At 37.5% G+C, this 24,112-nt stretch overlaps 2 protein-coding genes across 2 annotated transcripts in view; one reads left to right on the top strand and one right to left on the bottom strand.

The window, feature by feature from the left end:
• Positions 1-6,122: 6,122 nt before the first annotated feature.
• LOC107657864 (cyclin-dependent kinase 4 inhibitor C-like) lies at positions 6,123-10,032 on the bottom strand. The gene is made up of 3 exons (XM_016446136.1): positions 10,005-10,032; positions 8,941-9,584; positions 6,123-7,185 (listed from the first exon to the last, which is right to left on the bottom strand). The coding sequence occupies exons 2-3, from the start codon at positions 9,070-9,072 to the stop codon at positions 6,814-6,816; spliced, it is 504 nt and encodes a 167-aa protein (XP_016301622.1). The 5' UTR covers positions 9,073-9,584; positions 10,005-10,032; the 3' UTR covers positions 6,123-6,813.
• A 1,461-nt stretch (positions 10,033-11,493) lies between these two features.
• The window catches only part of LOC107657846 (FAS-associated factor 1-like), a 70,948-nt gene continuing 58,329 nt past the window's right edge, over positions 11,494-24,112 (top strand). Inside the window, exons 1-3 of the mRNA XM_016446118.1 lie at positions 11,494-11,842; positions 12,759-12,827; positions 16,734-16,780. Coding sequence (XP_016301604.1) covers positions 11,792-11,842; positions 12,759-12,827; positions 16,734-16,780 — 167 coding nt within the window. The 5' untranslated portion in view covers positions 11,494-11,791. The remainder of the gene's footprint in view (positions 11,843-12,758; positions 12,828-16,733; positions 16,781-24,112) is intronic.

Here is a 24,112-nt window from a genome sequence, read left to right as displayed (position 1 = left end):
CCGCCTTGGTCAGGCGTCGACCCGCCATCGCCTCAGGACTCTGCTTCTCCGGGTGCACCTCGTTGCTCCGTCCCACTGGCTCTATTGGGCTACTTCCTCCCGCCAGCTCCACCTTGGTCCTCAGTCGCTCCGGCTCCGCCACGGATCTCCGCCTCCGCCTTGGTCACCAGAACACCGCGGCTGAGGGTGAGCTGAGTATGGCACGGCGAAAGTGCCAAAGCGAAGAGGAGAGGGCTCCAGTCCCCGATTCCAGTCCAGAGCGCCCCCCCAAGTGTCCGCTCCTCCAGAGCGCCATCCTGTTCCCATGTTCAGGTTTCCTCCCTGGCTCCTCCCTCCATCGTCACCTCCCTGGTCTCTTGTCTGCCGGCCCCCTCCCGGGTGTCCGTCCTTCTCCTGAGCTGCCTCCCAAGTTCCCACCCCTCTGTTGTTCTATGGCGCGAGGACGCACCTTCCAGGAGGGGGGCGATATGTCAGGATCATGGACCTGTTTTGTTATGTTTTGCCCCTGTTTCTGTTCCTGTGTTCCCTTATTTGGTCATGTTCCTGTCCTTGTTTAGTTAATTAGTCATTCTGTGCACCTGTGTTTGGTAATTGTCCTGTGTTTATAAGTTCTTGTCTGTGCATTTCTCCTCTGTTGGGTCTACTTGTTGAATGTCTTCCTTGTGCTCTGTCTCCCCATTGGATTATTAAAGACTATTGTTCGTGCTAACTCCAGCGTTTCCTCCCAGAGAGATTGTGACAATATTTTATTGAAAAAATAAATATTACATTTAAATATAAATATTAAAAACTAAATACTCTGTTTGCGTTAACTGGCTTTTTAGCGACATGTAAACACTAAAAATGTACATGTAAAATATAAATTTACATGAAATGTTTTTATAAATATAGTTAAATAAAATAACTTTTTTCAATACAATTATATATGGAAATAAATATATACTTTTATCTGGAAATATACACAAATGTTTTCAAAAAGCATGTTAATTACTGATATTTATACCATTTTCCCTACTATAAATGTGGCAACCTGACCTCAAAGTCCCTGAAATTCCTCCTCTATATACAGTATATTTACATACACACCAAATTATATATGCAAATACAAATTTGTTTAATATCTGCTGTCCAGCAATATACTTTGCATAGACATCCTGCAAACTGCCAGTAACGCAAAACCTCATTAGGTGCACTTTTTAACAAATAAGGTTTAGGTGTAACGATTCCTGATAGGCACCTTTAAAAAGGTGCATTTTTAAATATTTTGTATGTGACCGAGAGCAAAGTTAGGCCATTGGCATGTAATCTATTAGCATTGCTAGACACAGTTGAGCAGGCAGCTCCATTACTATCATAACATGACAGGGACACATCAGATAATCTAAGAAGATCATTTTCAGCAACTTTGTCAAATCCTTCTGCCAGTTCAGAGGCTCCACATTTTATTTTTATTATTTTATTTATTTACTATATCCACATTATTACAACAGGGAAGGTCACAATGTCATCATTGTGTGTACCTGGTATGTACTGTAGAAATAGTTTCAAAGTCTATCTATCATTTATCTATCTATCTATTTACAGTGGGGAAACTATTTATTTGATCCCCTGCTGATTTTGTAAGTTTGCCCACTTACAAAGAAATGAAGGGTCTGTAATTTTTATGGTAGGTTTATTTTAACATATAGAGACAGAATACCAACCAAAAAATCCAGAAAAAACATTATAAAATTATATAACATTATATTAAGATTAGAAATTGATTTGCATTTCAGTGAGTGAAATAAGTTTAGCAAACTTTAAACAGGCCTGTACATGTGCCTTCTTGAGCAGTGGGACCTTGCGGGCGCTGCAGGATTTCAGTCCATTGTGGCATAGTGTGTTACCAATTTTTTGCTTGGTGACTGTGGTCCCAACTGCCTTAAGATCATTAACAAGTTCCTCCTGTGTAGTTCTGGGCTGATCCCTCACCTTTCTCATGATCATCCTTACCCCATGAGGCGGAGATCTTGATCTTGCACGGAGCTCCAGACCAAGGCCGATTGATGGTTATTTTGTATTTCTACCATTTCCGAATAATCGCACCAACATTTGCCGCCTCCTCACCAAGCTTCTTGCTGATGGTCTTGTAGCCCATTCCAGCCTTGTGCAGATCTACAATCTTGTCTCTGACATCCTTTCACAGCTCTTTGGTCTTGCCCATGGTGGTGGGAGAGGTCGGAATGGAAGATACAGATTGTGTGGACAGGTGTCTTATACACCTAACGAGCTGACATTAGGAGTAACTTCTTAAAGTGACAGGACTAATCTGTGTTCCATATGGGCACATAACCAATCTGTGGGAGCCAGAATTCTTGCTGTTTGGTAGGGGATCAAACACTTATTTCACTCACTGAAATGCAAATCAATTTCTAACCTTTATATAATGTGTTTTTTTCTGGATTTTTTGGTTGATATTCTGTCTCTATCCGTTAAAATAAACCTACCATCAAAATTACAGACCATTTCTTTTTAAGTGGGCAAACTAACAAAATCAGCAGGGGATCAAATAAATATTTTCCCCACTGTATCTATCTATCTATCGGCAAACTCTGTTCATCATTTGTGTATTTGTGTCACAACCCCCAGTGCCTGCAGAAAGTGGAAGGAAGCTGCACTTGAATTGAGTTCTGTGCTGTCAGTCACTGCGACCACAGATGAACTTCTCATGAAAATGGAAAGCAAAATGCACAGCAGTTCTTCCCAAAAGTCTGATAAAAGTGGCCCTGTTGACTGGGCAATGGCTCACCACCACAGGGCTTTTGGACATATTGTATCACCCCTTCTGTGGGAAAAAAAAGTTTTCAAGTGGCACTCCACCTGGCAGCTGCTCACACAAGCTAAGCACACAACACTCATAAATTACAAAGCAGCAAACGTGTTATTTTGGCCACAAAATCAATGACGCTTTGGCTGTAATGCAATGTGTGTTTTATTCAGCATTCTGCTTTAACTTTCAAATATAAAGCAAGATAGGTCGGACGTTTATTTATATTACCACACTGAACAAAAAAAAAATAATGAATGAAACATCTAAAATAACTTGTTTTTTTTCAAGTCAAGAATACTATTTAACATCACTAAACCATCCTATATTTATCAATTTATATCAACAAAACTACCTTTTATTTGTTAGATAAGGCAGAAATAGCTCTTTAAGGTAATAATTGCATGTTACCACTTTTTGCAGTATATTTTTGCATACATATTAAATTTAAAAACAGTGTTTTAAAAAAGCATGGGGTTGAAAAGCAATATGCACACACTTAAACTATTATGTTATATTGATGTAAAACATGACATAAATAGATGTGCACATAAATAGACCGAGTCAATATAATGACAAACAAGTGTTTTTTCTAAGATGAAAGATTTTGACACTCAGTGACCTCACTGGGACAAAACAAAATATTGCAGTTGAGCAATTAAACATCAGACACTGGAAAAAAATCAGACACAGGCAAACAGTTTGTGAAATGCAGATGAAAGGTCTGCCACGTGATGCTCCCTCATGTCTTCATTTGGTTAAAATCGAACTGATCTTGTAGCAGGGCAACTAAATAATAAAATAAAAGAAATAAACAAATAAATATTGTTAATAAAAATAATGTGTATAATTATTTTTTTGAAATTATAAGTTGTATTGTTGTGTATGTTTTTCTATGTGACCAATTATGTGTTTAAAATAGCATTATTGAATGAGCAAAAGGGAACGGTTCACTCCAACATTAATGCAATCAGAATAAACACTTGTGCGATTATTTTTTTACTAGTATTAAAATAATAAAAAGGCCTCTCTTAAAATGTTCTCAAGTATACAAATATTAATTTTTGCATTGGTCACTCAGTCCATTGTAAAAACCCACATAAGACCACTTAAGCAGCTGTTCCCATAGTTATAACTGCTTGATCAAACTCCCTGAAAGGTCAGATATGGAGACCTCTACACCCACATAGTCTACAATCAATGAACAAAACATCACAGTTTATCACAAGATAGCACTGTAGCCACACTGTAAAAAGAGATGACCTGCAATTGTTACCTTAAAGAGCAATTTCTACCTGATTTAACTCATAAGATTGAGTTTTGCTGGTATAAATGAATGTCACCCTTTTTAGGTTACCATTAGGATGTATGCATATATAGAGAGCATATGCTTATACAATATAGTCTGTATCGACATGATTGAGGACGCAGGGTCATCATCTTTGCTTTCATATTTTTCAGCACTGACAACTATCAAAAATCTTCAGTAAAATCTTTATTTTTTTCATTGTCATCTTTAACTTTCGATTTCACATTATAATGCTATACATTCGACATATTATATGTTGATTATAAGTTACTATTTTGACTAACCTACACACAGTTCTCCCAATAAACATGAAAAACGTTCTTTTTTTAATTGTAAACTATACATGAATGATAAACTGACCATAGACATGCCCAAACATGTCTAGAATATTTGCACATTTAGACGTTGTTTTATTTACCTTTTTTTCTCGTTGACAGTCGATATAAAGCCATGCCGAGAGCTGAATGATAGTCATAAATGTAATTCATTAGATTTGGAGCATAAAGCTTAAGCAAGCATCGTGCGTTTCTAGAAGATTTTACGCAGCCGCGCAACCAGGAAGAAGATCACTGCATGGCATCTCCATAAACAAGAAAACTGCGTTTTGAAACGCCAAACACCCTACAAGTGTCGTCTTCTATCGCAGGGTACGTTTGGAGAGAATCGTGAGCGTTTTTACACCGAAAGCGCCTAAATTTGAAAATCTTGGCACTGCGCACCGGACTGTTTCCTCCCACCGATCTAACGGATTTCTGCTGCTGCTCGACCATGAAAACCCTCAGAGAGTCACCATTTTATCATTCGTCGTCTGTCCTTTTGTATTCTGCAAACGTAATAACAACAATCCGTGCATCGCACGAACTTTCAAATAAAAGCGCACTGCTTATCCAAGAAAATATGGCACATTATTTTACGAATTCGTGGTTGAAACGTGTCCACTCACTTCTGTCTGTGGTCTGGTTTTCAAATGAATGACAGCCACACACCACACTTCAAAATATTTGTTTTAGATTACTGCGAGAGAAAGCACAGAAATAATGTGCCCAACATGACGCACATTTAGATTTCATTGTGCATGCGTTTCTGTTGCCGTTTCGATATGGGTCAATAACAAACAAGGATGTTCGAGATTATGAAAAGGATATTTTGATAATCTAGTTTAAAACACGTGTATCAAGTTCCTAGATATGTGATCTTTGAATTCTTTGTTTCATACATTTAGGGGGAAAAACGTGATTGATTTAGGCTAATGACTATAAAATGTAGCTTATAGCAGTAGCAAAATACAGTCCTTGCACCTTAATGTGAGTGTACATGACTTTTAGTAATCAATGTAAAGCATTTTTTTAAATTAAATATCATGAATTTCTGAGTCTAGAAAATGTAGGATTAGGCAGTTCGACCTGAATAAGACGTGCCTTGTTATGAAAAGGTCAAAATATCTGAAAAAAAAATTCTTCATGTTTGTTACTTATGCCACAGTATTTGTTAAATATTAATATTTTATATTATAATTCTTAAAAGACAAGTAACAAAACAACAAAAAAATCTTTTAATGGCACTTTTTATTACAGTCTATAATCAGTTACACCACCAGTTATAATTGTCATTTTTATTTTAATCCCTATAAATAAAAATATTAAAATGACTTTTATTTTAGAAGTTAAAATCCGGGCAGAAACACAATGTGCAAATGACCCCTGCAATATCTTAAAGGTGAGAGAAATGTAGTTAATTCTAGTCAAATGAATTTTAGGACAACGCAAATGAGATTATATTAATGTAGTTTCGCTTTTTCACTACAATGAAAGCTAAATCTGATTATTGTCAACTGTAAGGCTTTTTTTGTTTACAGAGGGAACGGCAGACAACTTGTGCTCTGTAACTACACTACAAATATACAACTGCCACCGTGAACGTCACAGCGTTTTATTTTTCTGTTTTAAACATTCGACAACATAAAAAAAGACAGTTATCAATGTTCAAACAATGATATTTCATGTTTTTAATACATTTCATAAATGTTTTCTAGGCCTACCCGTATTTCAGTGACACTAGGCCAGAGTTAAACACACAACGTCACGAAACCCTTTAACAGCTGTCTTTGGTTATTTTGCAAGGTTTTAATTTTTGCAATGCGACAAAACATAAGCTTTCACAGTAAATCAACAGTTAAAAGGCATTAATTACAAGCAAAAGTGCAAGTTCAATGTCATAAAACTATAAACACAACAAAAACAGAGCAGTCAGGGGTTAAGTGGATTTTGACCATTATAGTGCAATTACTTTAATAAAAGGGGAGATTGGTTTCTTTAAGCACATCAATTAATTTAGGTTATCTTTTTTTCTTGTTATAAAACAGGACATATTTGTGACCTGCCTGGAAGTTAGTGAAAGAAATTAAAATTATCAATACAAAACTAAAATGGAGACTTAGATGACCTGAAAAATATCTTATTAAAAATATAATCAAAAGTAATCCACTTAGCCAGTTGAAATTGGGGGCAATGTGAATAACATGCAATGTCAACTGAAATGTTAATTGTTCTTCACAAACAGACACGCCCCTGAGCCCAATATTTTACAATGCAATGAGAGGTAGTTGGCTGAAATGTCTGCAATGCAATAAATCGCTCATTCAGCGTTTGTCTGCTACCTCTGTTACACAACAAAACACACAGGCCCATAGTCATAATCTCTAGCTGGATTGTGAAGGCGCAATGTTCTCCAGCCACTCCACAGTTCTGTGTTTGTTGTGCATGAGCGCCAGGTCACGAGGCGTGTAGCCTTTTGCGTTAGGCACAAAAGGCGGCGTGCTGCAGTCAGATACGAGATACTGCACAACAGCCAGGTGTCCCTCCCGCGCCGCCAGATGCAGAGGCAGGTTGCCGTCGTTGTCAGGGAGATTGACATCAGCACCGTTCTGCGCGAGCACCCGTAGAGTGTCCAGATAGCCGTCTCGCGCGGCATCGTGACTGACGGTCAGTCGTAGGATGGGGTCGCGCGTGTTTGGATCGGCGCCCGCTCGAAGCAGCGCCTCCGCTATGCACGGACAGCCAAGTTTCATCACCTGAGATACAACCCAAAGAGATGTGTTACGGTGCTTAAAAATATTGTTATAATAATCAATTACATTAATCAATTTTTGATGAAAGTGTGCATTTCAATTAAGCATCATGAGTGCATTATTAATTTCTTATCAAGATAAAGGGTAATATCTACATGAATGTATCTAAGGCCTATATATATATATATATATATATATATATATATATACATACATACATACATACATATATATATATATATATATATATACACATACACACACGCACACTGTATATCTTATGATGTGTACCTATTATTATTATTATTACTAACCTATTAGAAGATACTTAATTATTATGTAACTATCATGTAAATAAAAAGAAATAGAAATAATTTTGAAAGAATAACTACGACTTCAAAACCTGTGATATAAAAAATGTTCGTGGTGAAATTAGTTTTAGGCACATATAATGACCTCCTAAATTATGACTCGCTGACCTCTGATGATAAGTTATGAAGAGATGGCAGACCTAATCGACATACCCAGGAAAAAAATACCCTATATTATGAATTGTGTTTATGGACATTTTTACGAGGAAGTTCACCAGTACATCACACGAATTGTTTAATATGGGTAAGGCTCCAATACACAGCTCATTCTCGGATAATTATTATGCGTGCATTTTTTTTCAACTCATATTAATTAAGAGACCACATGGAATACTTATTTTCATAAATTCCAGTTGTCACCCATTTAAAATGACCCAGTGAAGGTAAAAGGTGATAAAACGGTCAAAACCTAAAAAGCAGTGACCAGTCGCAGCACCTAAAACATACACTTTTCCTTATTCACTCATATAATTTTTAAACCTAAAATCGTAATGTTGTTAAAACTAAAAATCACGAATATTTTATATGTCATGTAGGCTACCTATAAATATATGCCACATATAGAAATTGGCATTATACGGCTTTGAACATCGAGGATGGGGATTACCCAGTATTCAAATTATCACTCATTCTGAAGCCAAGAGAATATATTGTGAATATGACACGATAACATGAGTAATATCTGAATATTTCACCGAAATTAAACAGCTATATTGAGCTTGGTGTTAGTCCAGCCGGCCTTCTGATAAGCAGAACATTTTATGTTTATCTGAAAAAAGCAAAAACAGCATCTATATCAGCATCTAGATTTTAATTTATTTATTTTATTGATTTCTAGAATTTTATCCTTCGCCAAAAAAGGAAATAATAAACATAAGCATCTACAACCACTTCGGGCCTTATTGCCTATTAAAACAGAAACTCCATGATCATTAAAAACACATTTGAACTTTGTTGTTACACTTACATTGTATAAAAAGTATAGAAACAAATACAATGATATCTGAATTATCCTAATTTAAGTGTAAAAGGTTGCCAAAAACTGTTCGTTAATGTCAGATTTAATTTAGCTCGTGAGCTGACTGTGGTGTAATAAAACAATTTTCAGTTTCCACAATAAATTCTTTATGTATCAGAAAACGAGTGACGCTAATTTATTGGCATAAATAAAATATAGATCATTTGTCAGATCAACAGGTGCGTACTTGCTGGTTCGCAGGTAAACTTTATAAAAAAAACACTGGTTTAGATAGAAGCAAATCAACCAGGCCACTGCTAGTGACCGCAAGAAAGAAAAGGACAAAATGTTTTCCTGAGGCTCTATGCACTATGCATTATAAACATCGTGTTTAGATATGAAAGTCGTTCGTGGAGATGTGGGTCTAACCTGCAATGGTGCCCTGCCGTACTTGTTCTTCTCATTAACGTTGAGGTTGCTTTGCAGTGTCTGCTCAATTTCTTTCAGATCTCCAATCGCAGCTGCAGTGCTCAGCCTATCTATAGCTGTGTCCTCGGCCATTATATACTGACAAAGGAGGTAGAATATCTCTGATGCTTGCCTTTTAAAAAAATGTCCGCTGGTTTAGATGTAAAAAGTACTACAAAGCTGTAGTAAATAGCCCGATCCTCCAGCACCCCTAACAAATATCCGTTGGAGATGCGCCAAGGTCCACCCACATTAATATCGTCCTACCAAAGCCATCGGAGAAAACAGGGATGCCATGCCATCTCTTATCAAATATAGGCACAATCAAGAATTATATGGAATAAAAAAAGCTTTTATATGATCAATGTGCGAAGTTCCTCCCCGTGTCCATGAATGACATGCAGCTCTCCTGTGGTCTTGGTCCAGATACGATCTCACATTCAAACAGATCCGTAGTAGTCACATGAAAAATGCTCGTATCTGAGAGCCAAACTTTCCTTTCATGAGTCCTCTGATATTAACTATATGCAGGTGCAACGGGCTGGAGAACTGCGATGCGTTCATGACATTCGCAGATGTTGTCATTTCAAGCCTCCGAACGACCTCTGAAACAGATAAATAGAGTGAGAAGACTGTTATTTCGCGAGGAAATTCATCCAGTTATTATGCATCCAGTTGGGTTTGCAAGGACGTGTTGTAAGTTTTATGCAAGCTTCCCGCCCATTTTGAATATGAAACGTCAAAAGCGAATATTCTTTGATGTGCACATCAAATAACGCTGGCGTGAGGGTTATCAAAACTTGTTAACTGATACTAGTCCGGTATTTCAAACTGACACGCGTAGACAGAAGCTTTAATAGGTTTTCGGTCTGCGATCACGCATGTCGAACTGCAGGCGTGAATATCTACAAACGTTCTGTCGTAGTGGTTCCTCGCGCACGGAGGTGTAGTCACACTGTGACGACTCAGCCGATGATGGACGACGTCATAATGGATCGTTTAAAATGAAACACTGTATCCACTACCTGCAGAATGGTTAGGCTACGAGTTATCCTCTTCGACCGGTTTATGGGCGTTGAATGAGCTGGTTATAAGAGTCTGCCGCTGTTGTTTAACATCACTCCGTTTTTGAAATAAAGGGCCGGCACTTCCGCCCACTTTTACTAACAGACGCGGAGCGAGGCGGGACTCAACGGTAATATTGCTGCTGGGGGAGAGGCTGCTGAGAGATGCACTTTCTGCTTTCTTCTCACTGGTTCTGCCGTGTGTTAAATAAACATTCATCCTTGAGCTGTGAAGGCTTTGGAGTGTTGGTATTACCAATATAAAATTCCTCTCTCCATAAATGTGTGTTTGAAGTGAAATTTATTCAAATGACTGGTAAGATGAAAGGGTGTAAGACAAGTGCAAGGTTTATATTCAGTCATGTAAACTGCCGAGATGAAACCCTCCATCGCATCACAAGTAGCCTACAACCTGTCTGAAAATGGCCAGTTTTTCAATATTTCTCCATCTCATTGTTTTGTTTATTCATTTGAATTAAAGCCATATAGCACAGCAATAGCTAGCCTAATGTGTTTACATTAACAGTGCACACTATTATATTAGTAGTAGGCTATACTGAGACATACAACTACATCCCTGCTCATACAAACTAAACTAGCCTACTGATTTGCTGGGTTTTAGAGGATTTTGGGCACTTTTCACTGTGCAAGGCTGTGAGACCAGCAAACCAGCTTAGGCTCTGGTTTAGCTTGGTTCCTAGCCTGGCCTAGATCAAGGCCTCTCAGCTTGACTCACTGAAAACTGATCTAAACACCTCTAAAACCAGCATTGTAGGGCTGGCATACCTGCTAAGTCCAGTGTGGACTGGGTTGTTGATGTTTTTGTTTTATTATTATCTTTGAGACAAGATTTACATTTGTAGGTTAATGTTTAAGCAAGTTGAATTGCAACAGATGTCTCTAGTTTGCTGGTTTAGTATGGTTTTACCTGGTTCTAGCTGGCTAAGATGGTGCTCTGCTGTTTGACAAGCTAATTTCTCATTTTGACCCATTTAAAATTGCTCTAAACCCATCTAAAACCAGTCTGGTAGGGCTTGCATGTACCTGCTAAGACCAGCAAACCAACTTAAACTGGTTTAATTCTTTTTTCAGCATAGTTGACATAAAGGAAACCTGTGAGTTTAGTCAAGAGTATCCATTAGTAAAATGAAATCAGCCCTTCTTAAATTTTAAGATTTTTCTAAAATCTTACAAACGTTTGGTTGTTCATCATGGTTGTGTTATATCTTCATGTTTACAAAAAAAAATAATTTTGGGGGGTGGCAGTCAGGTAGTGAACTTTGAAAAATTGGTACTGACAAAACAGTCATTGTTTTAGTACTGCCTACAGTACCCATAAACATGTTTCAGAAAATATTTTTAAAGATTTATTTTGTTGTAAAATGTCATAAGGTAGTCAAAACATGTCGCTTGTACGACAGTCGATTCAAATTCAACCGCGGCCCTGCTGCTGCTGCTGCTTTAAAAATATACAGCTCTTTCCAACCGTGAGAGGGGCGCGACAGTTCACGGCACTTCTTTACGGCAGCCGTAAGATGTTCCGTTGCTTTGAACGCCGATCCAGAACAGCAAAGTGACGATAACAGAAAAACTGAAAGCCACCTAACACTGACAACACGGCCCCAAAGAGCAGCATTTATACTCAGTTACTTGCCGCACACTGATAAGCCGTGTCCTGAGCTGCTCTTTTGAAATCGGAGGTTGATATTTTTGGGGGTTTTTACATGAGTCGTTAGCCTCTCACTGCAATGGCCTCCGACAGCAACATGGACAGAGAAATGATCCTGGCCGACTTTCAGGTGAGTTTCCTCACATAAATACTGATAATTTGTGATTTGATAAGCTCTGGATGTGTAGATCAGACCCGTTCTTGTAGCTGCTCGGTGCTAGCCGGGTAACGGCTATTTAAGTAACTTCTTTTTGTTGACATCTCTCCGGGTGATCAGCTGTCAGTGGCTTTGTTTGAATGATTCAGCAAAAATGAAATCCGGAAAGCACATGACTAGACAAAAGAACAATAGACAGCCTAAAATACATCATTTTGGTGTCGTCTGCTCATCTGGGACTAGAAAACATAACTGGACTGTCATCTGAAGCCTGATCTGTGTTTTTATGACCCTGTAATGGCCAGAAGCTGTCAGATGACCCTGTACGGTTCTCTCTGTTTCTACACTGCCATCACCTGTCACATTCATGTTTTTCAGTTTGTTTACCTTGAGATTTTAAATATGAGTCAGTTTACGAGTGTTGACAATATGTGTTTTGAATTGCAAAATGTTTATTTCATAGAAACTGAAAGAGATCAGAAATATGTAGCAATTACAAATATTTTAAGGTGGCATTCACCAAAATTGAAGGTTGCTTATATACACTGTTTCATTGTGACTATAAACTTACAGGTTTACAATAAACATCTCTCATATAATTTAATAGCTTTTCCTTTGTTATATTGAAGAAATATTTAGCTTGACGTACGTAAATATTTAGTGTGTGTATATATATATATATATATATATATATACACTGTACATGAATATATTCAGTGCATAATGCATATTTATGTAGCGTGCAAAAAATTAGAAATTAATTTCTCATTCTCAGAAATGTATTTTTGGCCTGTTCTGTTATTTCATTCTTTCAATATAAAAAGAGGACTTTTTGGTTTGTTATTTTTAATATGCAAATATCAAAACCAGTTTGTTGGTTTTGTTTCAGGCATGTACCGGAATCGACAACATTGCTGAAGCGATCACACTTCTAGAACTCAATAACTGGGACTTGGTGGTAAGATGCACTTTATTTGTTAAATCTGTAAGACTGACACACAGCTAGATTTGTTTCAAACCACAAACAGTTTTAACAAGGGATTGTGTCTCCTGTTTATTGTTTGTTTGTGGATTGTGGTGATGCATCGGAGACAAAGCCACTATGTTTAGTACAAAGGCTATTTATTGGTACCATTGTTCACACAGGACATTCTGGCACAGTTCTGTACAGCAGAAGAACCTAGTCTGACATGTTTGTAATTCAAGGCTTTATTTTTATTTTTGACACTGTGAACAATTGGGTTATAATCGGGGCATCATGTATCTAGTTTTTTTTGGGGGGTCATCAGTAACAGTTCTAGCACTTCTTTCTAAAACTTTGAGTCATGATTGTGTAGTGGTGTCATTTTATGGTATGCATGGGGGAATGGTTCAGATAATATATTATAATATAAATCTTTATAATGAACCAAGCAAGATTGTAGCTTGTAGATTGTTTCATGGACAACGCGGACGAGTTGTTCATGAAACCCCCATGTTCAATTAACAATAGTAGATTCAAAGACCAAAGTAGATTCAGACCAAAGATTCCCTCCACCATTTCCCTGTAGAACCACTAACAGTATGGGACAGACAATACAACAAAGACAACAGGTATTTAATTTAATTTCAACTCATAATCATAATAAACGTGTCAGTAAACAGTCTCTGTGTGTATGTGTGAGTGCATTCATAAACTCAAGTCCATTTAAATGTGCGGTTATTCTGTGACCGTCACGCACTGCACCTTAAAAGCTGTTAAGAGCTTTAAACAACATACTACATGAGAATGCACTGCACTGTAAAATTATGTTACAGATTGTGAAAGATTATTACATTCAAGCATATAAACAGTCTATATAATACTGATCCAATGATAAAGCATTAGTAACTGAATTATTTGCGCTCTTTTTAGGATTTTGTTTAGGTTTGGTTATATAAATCACTGATAACTAAACCTTTGCGAAAACAGGACTAAGTTTTGATATTGCAGGATAAACTGGAATTTGCTATTATCAGTTATCACAATATGAGAATGAACCGTTTCTATCAGTTTGCATCTTTAATTCAGTCTGATTCAATCTCACTGCTGCTACTCCATCAAGAATACTCAAATTAGCTTTTTTGTTTCATTTGTTACATCAGTTTGCATTTCTTTTTCCTCTCTCTCTAATTGTATGCTGATTATGTGATACATAGAATAACATTACAGTTCATACATGTAATTTTAAAGAGGCGTCATTAGAGACAATACACTGCAGTAGCGAAATGCATGCCCAAACAAGGGACAAGATCTGTACCTTTTTTTCAAGCTGGAACTGTTTCACTCCTAGTGAACAAATAGTAGCATCTTTGTTGCTCCTACTGTGCAGAGCTTATGTGTCTGAGTGTCTGTTTCAATCGATAATGTTATTTGAACAGACATTAATGTCTGCTGCAGTCTAGTCTGCAGATGCTCACCTTTTTATAGCCTTTCATCTTATCTTTTGCAAACAGGTCATTTACACAGATCAAAACGGTCCTAAAAATGCCTTGTTGCAGGAGCCCATCCCTCCCTTTGAATACATGGTGTGGAAATTGTAATTGAAGTCCTCTTAGTCTTTTTACAAGCATCCTGGTGATTTATAGTCTGGTATATCACTTTTCATTCGCCGCCGCACAAACATTTCACCTCTAGAGCCTAAAAAATATGCAGCTGTGACAGGTGTCACACCACAGACAAAGGCAGACGTGCAGAGCTTGTTTTGATTGGGTGAATGTAAGAGAGGGCGTGTCCTCTAGCAGTTTCCGTAGTGCAATTTTGCATGAGGGACTGCATGTGACCCACTCTCGACCCTAAAATAGGGTTCAAGCCATCTCGTATTTACAGACAGTAATGGCTGTATAAAGAATGCAGTGTCAGGACAGATCTAAAGCGACAGTTTTCAAACAAAATGAAGAAATTGTGGTTTTGCAGACAGATTTTCCTCCACAAAGTTGCTTTTTATCTTAAAAGCAGGCTGTTTTACTATATTTAGCAGGAAGTTGGTTGTATGCTGGCAGCAATTCAAAGAAAACAGGCCTGAGCCACGGCGTGGTTAAGTGCACGTTAGGGCTGCACGATTAATCGCATGCGATATTTAACACAAAGTTGCTTTTTATCTTAAAAGCAGGCTGTTTTACTATATTTAGCAGGAAGTTGGTTGTATGCTGGCAGCAATTCAAAGAAAACAGGCCTGAGCCACGGCGTGGTTAAGTGCACGTGAATGTGATGACTCGCTGTTCTACTCAGGGTTGTGAGATTGATTGAGTCAAACAATGTAGAGACAGGACAGCCAGCGAGTGTTTGAACACCCCACGCTGAAACCAGGATGTGTGCCGCGCACACACTTGATCACACAAACACTGGGCTGCACCTGAGCAAATCTTTCATGAGAAGTCAAATGGCCTTAGATGTGTAGAGCACTTCGTCGACGTCTACATATTTGCAACCGTTAAAGGGTTAAAAATATCTGATGTTCTGTCTCTACAGCAGACAAAACATAATTTCTGTGGCCTCTACCGGCATGGAAAAAATTTCAGAGCATAGCAAGCGTTGCGATGTATGTCTCTGTATACACTTTGTTATTTGGCTCAATCAGAAGCCATTCCATTCAGATTTGTATCCACCAAGAGTAAGTCTCCTTATCACAGTCTGGCTCCAAAACCCACTTGCTTACACACGCACAGACACAAACACATCAGGCCCATCTCTGTGCATTCCACTTCAGTCTGATGAGAGAAAGAGAGGGGGAAATATGTGGCCCACATTGCTGGATACTGCTTATGTGTTTTATGTTTGGGTTGCTGTGTATCTCTGTTATTTGCATTATCATTTTAAAAAAAGGAGCAGTGTATTTAGACCACTATTTATTTAGGTAGTTGATGTGAAATTTCAAGTAATGACAGCGCTTATGTCCTGCTGTGTGATATGATATATGCTATGCCATATCTTAAGTAAATTGATTCTCGTCTATTTATTATATACTACAGTTCAAAAGTAAATACAGTAAAAACAGCAGTATTGTGAATAACAATGTATTATAATAGTCTATTTTAATATGTTTTAATATGTAATTTATTTATTATTTATTTATTAATTTATGTAATTTATTCCTGTGATGCAAAGCTATTTTTTTCAGCAGCCATTACTTCAGGCTTTAGTGTCACATGATCCTTCAGAAATCATTCTAATATGCTGATTTGGTGCTCAAGAAATATTTCTTATTATTATCTATAATGTAGATATTATAGAAATGTTTCTATAATGTAGAAAACAGTTGTGTTGCCTGTTGTGGAAACCATAATAAATTTTTCTCCAGCATTCTTTGATGAATAAACAGTTTATCCTTGCTGAATAAAACAATAATTTTTTAAAAGGCTTTTATTTACAAAAAACGTTTTTGAATGGTAGTGTAAAATAAATGAATCTATGAAACAAGAATTTATGACCTCATTAGTCAAGAGTTTTTATGACTTCATATTAATTGAAAGACTACATTTGTGCAAGTTGTGTCACATTGCAGGATTATTTACATAAACTGCAAACAGCAGGGTGATTAACAGTGCACCAAATTTGCATACTGTGGAGTATGTTCTGTATTACTTCTCGGCCATTCATAAACTGTGTTCTTTTGCATACTATGAAGTAAGGATGTACACATATTCAGACATGCTGTGTTAAAACATCAAAAGAAATGATGACTAGTTACAGCATCTGAAATATGTTTCCTTTTATACATTCACATACATTGACTAAAAGGTTTCATGTTATGTCACTTTTGATTTTAACTCAGGCTAACAGTTATTTCTTGTATTCATCAATAATTTGAATTCTCATTAAAATATATTTATGTTTTCTTTGTAGGCAGCCATCAATGGAGTGATACCACAAGAAAATGGGATCTTGCAAAGGTATGATGTTGATTTGTTGATTCTTATGAATCTAAAACCATCAACTCAGGCTTTCCTTTTACAAGATAATGGCAGAGATTCCACTCCATCGAATTGCATGTGGTAGTCTTTAGAGTAGAGATTAATTCTGGTAAACTCCAAAGACGGCACATTACCTGAATCAAGACCCGGCTGAGCTTGATGGCCCGAACGAGGTGGTTACTGTTTTCATGTCCCTGTAAAATGAAACTGGCCTCCTCTCAAAAGGCCATTCATCTCTAAGTTATAATGAGACCCAGCTGTGGCTGCTGCTGGTTCCCTGAATGTTAAGGAATCGAGGGGGAAATGTCAGAGCAGCGTGTGTTTCGGCTTGTAGGGTCTTTGGTAGAGCTCTTATCATGTCTGTTCATCTGATTAGTCAAATCAGAAGTCTGCTCTTCCATTTTATGTCTGGCTAATCAGCAAACTAACTACTGAACACAAAATCCTGCACTGTAATATTGATCTAGCTTAATTTCATAATTGACAATTATGTGTAAAGGAATCAGTGCATGATCTCTTCCACAGTTAGCCTAGGTGGACACTTCAGTGTCTGGTGCAGCCCAGTGTAAGTGGAAATTTTGAGAAAATTAAGCACAAAATTTAAATCTTGAGGAATTGTTACACGACAGGACAAAGCAATATTGATATGATCCACCTTTATCACTCTAAAGGTATTGCATTTATAGCTTCTGGAACGCTATAGTGTAATACAATAAAATGTTATATGTCTACTATCATTAATAAAATTAATATATATATGTAATTATAGTAGACAAATAGTTTGATCACAAATAATTACATTATAATACAGTGTGTATGTGTACACATACACACTGTATTATAATATAATGTAATTTTTGTGATCGGCAGTTATTAGAAATATGACAGAAAGAGTTTTAGATTTTAGTGGAAGTTCACTAGGCCTGTAAGACATTGTTTATGATTTTTAAATGCAAACTTTTCTTCTTGTTCTTCTTGTTATTATTTTTTTGTATAGTTATATAATATATTACACTAACATTCAAAAGTTTGGAATTGGGTAGATTTTTTAAAATAAATTTTTTGTAATTTTCTTTCTTTCTTTCTTTCTTAAGAATATATATACTACAGTAGTATTTATTGTGCATCACTGTAATGTATATAACATTTATTGTATATTTATTGTACATCACTTTGGTACCATGTCTTAAAACCATTCTTTTTGCTACTTTAGGGTTAGGGTTAGGGTTAGGGAAGAAAAAAAAAACACGGGGAGGAAAAAGAAAGTGAGAATTAAAGTGTGTTGCGGAAATAATTGTGGTGAAATAGCAGTGCAGAAAAGGAAAAAAAAAACACGGGGAGGAAAAAGAAAGTGAGAATTAAAGTGTGTTGCGGAAATAATTGCGGTGAAATAGCAGTGCAGAAAAGGCTGTCATCTCATTTCCCTCTGGAAGTCTGCTCCCCAGCAATTACCCCCTTCGTGCCATTTCAACACCAGAGTCACAGGAAATCAAACAATCAAGTTTACTGCGGGGGTTTTCATAGCGGTTGGTTGATGACCTTGTTAATGGAAGAGAACAACCAACAAAGTTGGGAGCTTTTTATAGGACTCAGCACGAATGTAGCCAACTGTGAGTTCTGCGCCGCTGGCCACATTTCAGTGCGTTAATACAGTGCCCTAAAAATACTGTTTAATGCGACGTGTTTGTGACCAGCGGTAGGATTATTTAGATGCTCACCACTATTTCATACAAGCAAGTTTTTCTTCTTCTCCCCCCCTCCGTCCTTTTCCCAGTGTCTTTAGTTTGGTCCACTTTGGATCGCAGTGAACTTACTCATGGTGTGTTTAGGCTGAATGTAAAGCTTTTCAGCATTCCATCGACCAGTTAAATTCTGCCAGTTGTATTGTGGGTAAGAAAAGTAGTTGACAGCTTTCATTGTTGTGCACTCTTCACTGGGGTGTGAAGGTATATAGCGGGGCCAACCACCTTGGCACAGCGTTGGGCACTAAACCGTTGACACCCACAATTGAAAATGCAACAAACAGTTCTTGTTGTTTGTCTGTCTCGCTTGAAGAGTTTGTAAAGTGTTACACTACGCATTTAGCTGTATTGAGATTTCCCTCAGTCGCCTTAGCCTGAAAGAGAGAGAAATTGAACAGAAACGCACACAAACACAACAGCAAAAAAATCTGACCCATTAACAGGAATTGAAACTTGGGGCAACAAAAGGCATTTGTGAACACTCATTGTGTCCGCCGTCCATTTCTCCTTCCTCAACGGTCAGCGCTCATGAATGCACCAGAGTCTTAAGAACAAATATATTCAGACGGAGCGCAATCTGTGACGGTTTATTTAGAGGGTGTGTGAATGTAAGAGCTTGGACACGAGGTCATGTTTTTCTCAAAGGCACATAATTATGAATGGAGCCTGGCATGGCGACTTCCAGCCTGTGCATTCAGTGGGTGGCTGGCACCATACTGCAGGCTGTAGGATGGCACGGTTCACTCAAGTGCCCCCATTGAGTCGCCCGCCGCCAGCTGGATCTCTGCTCGGCGGGACCCAGAGACCTACGTGCTGCTGCCAAGCCAAGCGTGTGTGCAGACTGCCATCTAGACGCTCACGGTGGAATAACTGTTGACTGAATGCCAGTGTCTGAGAGAGGGGAGGAGAGAAAAGATAGACATTTATGGGTGAAAATTATATACAGATCACAAGATTGTTTAAAAATAGGTTGAAGATGCCGCAGGCTGTGGAACTCTTGCAGCTCCGCTCTAGAAAGATGTGTATTATTAACCGCTCTCTCATATCACCATGAAAGAACGAACATCTAGATTTGTTAATAATCTTGATGTAGCGTCTCATTGTGAAGTCCTTTTCTAACCACGTCAACTTCACAAATGTCATCTTGTCTAGGCCGAAGCCGCCGAACTCTGAAATAAGTACAAGGGAAACCTCATCCTTAATGTCTGAGGTTTACCAGATTTGTATTTTGTCATCATCTTGGCCTTGTCACATGCTGTTTCTTGGTTTTGTTTTAGAAGTATCCGACGAAAGATGCATTTATTTATTTTAAGCCTCACGTTTTATTTTAAAGGGAAAGTTCACCCAAAATGAACATTCTGTCGTAATTTACTCACCCTCAAGTTGTTCCAAACCTCTGAGTTTCTTGTGCTTAACAGATAAAAAAGAAGGTATTTTGAAGAATGCTGGAAACCAAACACTGTTTGGTTACCAAAATGAGTGTATGATGTATAGACTAGAGTGAATGAATTTTCATTTTTGGGTGAACTATTCCTTTAAATACTACTTTTCTTTTGTTCCTACAGTTATAGAAAATCTGGAAATGTGGAATTTTTTACAATTGTGAATACCAGGCATATAAAATTAATCAAAATTAGTTCTTTCTTAAAAATCGTAGTTATTAAAATTTGTGTATTGATTCTGTTTTGTTTTGTATGAGAAATGAACCAACGTTTTAGTGGTCATTCTGTAATAATGTTTCCCTCCAGTAAGCTGCAAACCACTACGACTGGATTGAGTCAGCGAATTCTGGAATTGGTGATCTAGATTAGTCAGGTTTGTTAACGAATCATTTAGACTGGTTTTGTTAACAGAAAAAAAATTGGTTAATTGATATCATTCTGACCTATATGAATGATTCGTTCATTCTGTCATGAACACTTGACAGCTAGGGCAGACTGCCTGATTTTCTTTTCCTTTTTATTTGTCACAAAATGTAATCACCCAGCTCTTATATAAAGGACATATATAAACATGTCCAATTTTATCCTCATACATACAGTAATCTCATGTAGAATGTTATATAATACGTAGCATATCTCAACTGCTGTATTATATACACTATATATTATAGCACAGCTGTAATCTGCTAAATACAACAAGGCATAAAGATATTATAAACATTAACATCATGATTTTCTGTAAAACTGCTTTGAAACAGTGTGTATTGTGAAAATCGCTATACAAATAAATTTGACTTGACTTTTCTCATTTTGATTCCTCATACAAAGCTGTCATAAGAAAACTTCTCAAATTTGACATATCTTGCTATTATATGATTTGCCGTGTCTGTGCTTCTTTTCCATCATGTCTAGTTGTTTTATTATAAACATTGAATTGTGTGACTATTTTGACCTATAGATGTCACTGAGGCTGCAGCAGTGACTGTGTTTTTCTTTTTTTTTTCTGAACATTTCTTTAATTTATCCATTGTTTGGGTTTTCCTTTTTGTGTCTAACGAGTTTCTGAATGCCCCCGGAGCCTAACGTCTTTAACCTTTTGGCATTGTAATAAGGTGGTATAAAGTCAGGCATTGTGTGCTGTGCCTGGCCCCCAGCTCCTGTTCTTACAGTGATATGTGCTGACCCTGGAGGAGAAGAGAGGAGTCTTTGTCCCGCCAGTGCTCAGAGAAAAAACATTATTTACTGCCACAGGGGAACACGGGGGCACGGGGGAATTCAGCCATCAGCCACTGAGAGAGAGAGTACGACAGAGAGAGAGTAAGTGCCAGAAAAAGCCGTTTTGTGTCCTCAGCAGAGCAAAAAAAAGGGTGATTTTCTCTGGGTTGGACAATCGAGCGTCTGTTGGGCCCTGCCCATATTATTATACCAGTAAATACTGTTTACATTGAGTCTGATACTGTTTGGATTTCAGCACTGCCGCCATTGTGGATCATATAGAGTGGTGTAAGGAGGTGCAAGCTTTTCCGCTCTCTCTCTTTTCGTCTCGCCCTCACTTTATCTGTTTCTCTCCCTTCCAAGTCTCCTTTTCTAAAATCATCAAAAAAGTTTACTATTTGAATGTTGGAGTCGATTTCCGCTTACAGGGGTCAGATAAAGTGAACATAAAATTGACAGGATACCCAGTGTTCACATTGGATTATAAAGCAAATACAGAAAGGCCGGAGGTTCTGTTTCAGATATTATGCATTACATGGGTAGTTAGTTTTGTGTGATTTTGGGGTTTTCAACCTAGGGCCCTCCATCCAGAAATTCAGTCACACATGGGTGATAATATTTTTTGTTTCTTGTTCTTTGTTTTTATTTTATTTTCAATGTAATTCTGTAATATGTACAGTATATGTATGTAGGGGAAAGGATGATCATGAGAAAGATGAGGGATCAGCCCCGAACTACACGGGAGGAGCTTGTTAATGTTAATGATCAGGCCCATTTAAAGTTTTCCAATGAACATCTAAATTATTAAGAGAAGGCTTGGGAGAAAGTGCTGTGGTCAGATGAGATCAAAATTGAGCTCTTTGGCATTAACTCGACTCGCCGTGTTTGGAGGGAGAGAAATGCTGACTATGACCCCAAGAACACCATCACTACAGTCAAGCATGGATGGGTCTTCCAGCATGACAATGACCCGAAACATACCGCCAAGGCAACAAAGGAGTGGCTCAAGAAGAAGCACATTAAGGTCATGGAGTGGCCTAGCCAGTCTCCAGACCTCAATCCTATAGAAAATCTGTGGAGGGAGCTGAAACTTCGAGTTGCCAAACGACAGAGAAGAAACCTTAAGGATTTAGAGAGAATCTGTAAAGAGGAGTGAATCAAAATCCCTCCTGAGATGTGTGCAAACCTGGTGACCAACTACAAAAAACGTCTTACCTCTGCAAGGCTCCAGACTGCGACCAAATGGTCGCATTTTGCGACCATTTTTTCTGCCGGTGCGACTAATTTTTGTAAGAGGTCGTACTGGCGCGACCACCGCATTGTCCAGCTCATAAGCTCTGCCATTTCTTTTGCATTTGAGAAATATCAAACAAAACGAAATCGAAACTAAACCGTGCTACGTTTCAGCTGCGCAGCGCAGACCGTTTATCAGCTCGGACCACGACGCAAACAAACTTGTCCGAGCTCAGAACAGCTTTACTCGGGAGCCAAAGTTGATTTTGCGGCACTGTTACTGCACAGATGCAACAGTGCTGCGAGATCTAGTGAGAATCATTCAAATTCTGCACAGAATTCTCTGTTATAAACAGCGCTGACATATGTCAGAAAACCAGAAGCGGTAACGCTAACTGTAACCATGGTGTTGTGGTAGAAATAGTCGAATGCATTACATCATTAATTTCAGGGTTTGTACTACCTTTTGAGAGAGAAATTCAAGCATTTTTCAATGACTTTAAAGCATTTCACACAACTATTTCCAGCACTTTAACGCTCTAATGATCCAGTTTGAATGTTATTTTTAATGGGATGACCAAAATATACTTTGTGGTAAACAAACACTTATGTCAAATTTAAAAAATACATAAAATCACAATTATAACCAGTAGACAGCAGCAGAGGAGCACTTATTGGCCTATTAGTCATTCATCTATACCTTTTCTCTATATTTTGAAATTATAAAATCACTATTATAAAATATCAAATCATCAAGAAATCAGATTTTGGCAGAATTTTACGCTTTTTTGTGTATGAAGTAAGAAAAGTCACAAAGTGCCTTGAAAAACAAACTTTTCTTCAATTTGCTACTAAATCACAAATAATCACTGAAGTTGGTCAGTTCCATATACTAGAAGAATAATGGTACATTTAATAAGAGTGGAATGTATACATTTTTAAAGATGCACCGATTGCAATTTTCTTGGCCGATTCCGATTTTTTGTTAGTGTGATCTGCCGATACCGATTTCTGCCGATTCCGATTTTCTTTCTAAGAACTATAATTGACAGCATATACAAACAAAAATCTCCTTTTCTTCAATGCAAAGTTTTATTTTCATAAAAAAAAAAAAGTAAAAAGTCAGTAATAAAATAAGAACAAATAAAAAAAAGTTGCAAACAACAGCACAAATAAATTAAATTTTCTTGGCCGATTTTTTGGAAGCGTGACCTGTCGATACCGATTTCTGCCGATTCCGATTTTCTTTCTAAGAACTATAATTGACAGCATATACAAACAAAAATCTCCTTTTCTTCAATGCAAAGTTTTATTTTCATAAAAAAAAAAAAAAAAAAAAGTAAAAAGTCAGTAATAAAATAAGAACAAATAAAAAAAATTGCAAACAACAGCACAAATAAATTCAATAGAATAAAGAGAGCTATGAAACCTGAAGTTTTTCAGGTTAAATACATTTTTATTCAGGTAAGAAATACTACAGAAATTAAAGTAATCAAATGTAAAATGGCCACAGCCATATCATCCGGCAGCCCAAGACTGGTTGCCCACTGAAGCTAAGCAGGGTTGAGCCTGGTCAGTACCTGGATGGGAGATCTCCTGGGAAAACTAGGTTGCTGTTGGAAGAGGTGTTAGTGAGGCCAGCAGGGGGTGCTCACCCTGTGGTCTGCATGGGTCCTAAT

This window comes from Sinocyclocheilus anshuiensis, unplaced genomic scaffold (assembly GCF_001515605.1).
Source record: "Sinocyclocheilus anshuiensis isolate Anshui unplaced genomic scaffold, SAMN03320099.WGS_v1.1 scaffold107, whole genome shotgun sequence".
Classification (NCBI taxonomy): Eukaryota; Metazoa; Chordata; class Actinopteri; order Cypriniformes; family Cyprinidae; genus Sinocyclocheilus; species Sinocyclocheilus anshuiensis.
The sequence above is the reverse complement of the archived record's forward strand: the minus strand, read 5'-3'. Positions and strand labels throughout refer to the sequence as shown.

Excerpts from the sequence above, each read along its gene's own strand:
- LOC107657864 (XM_016446136.1), bottom strand. The coding sequence starts at position 9,072 with ATGGCCGAGGACACAGCTATAGATAGGCTGAGCACTGCAGCTGCGATT. Across the intron at positions 7,186-8,940 it reads ACGGCAGGGCACCATTGCAG|GTGATGAAACTTGGCTGTCC; the intron begins GTTAGACCCACA and ends GTTGTATCTCAG.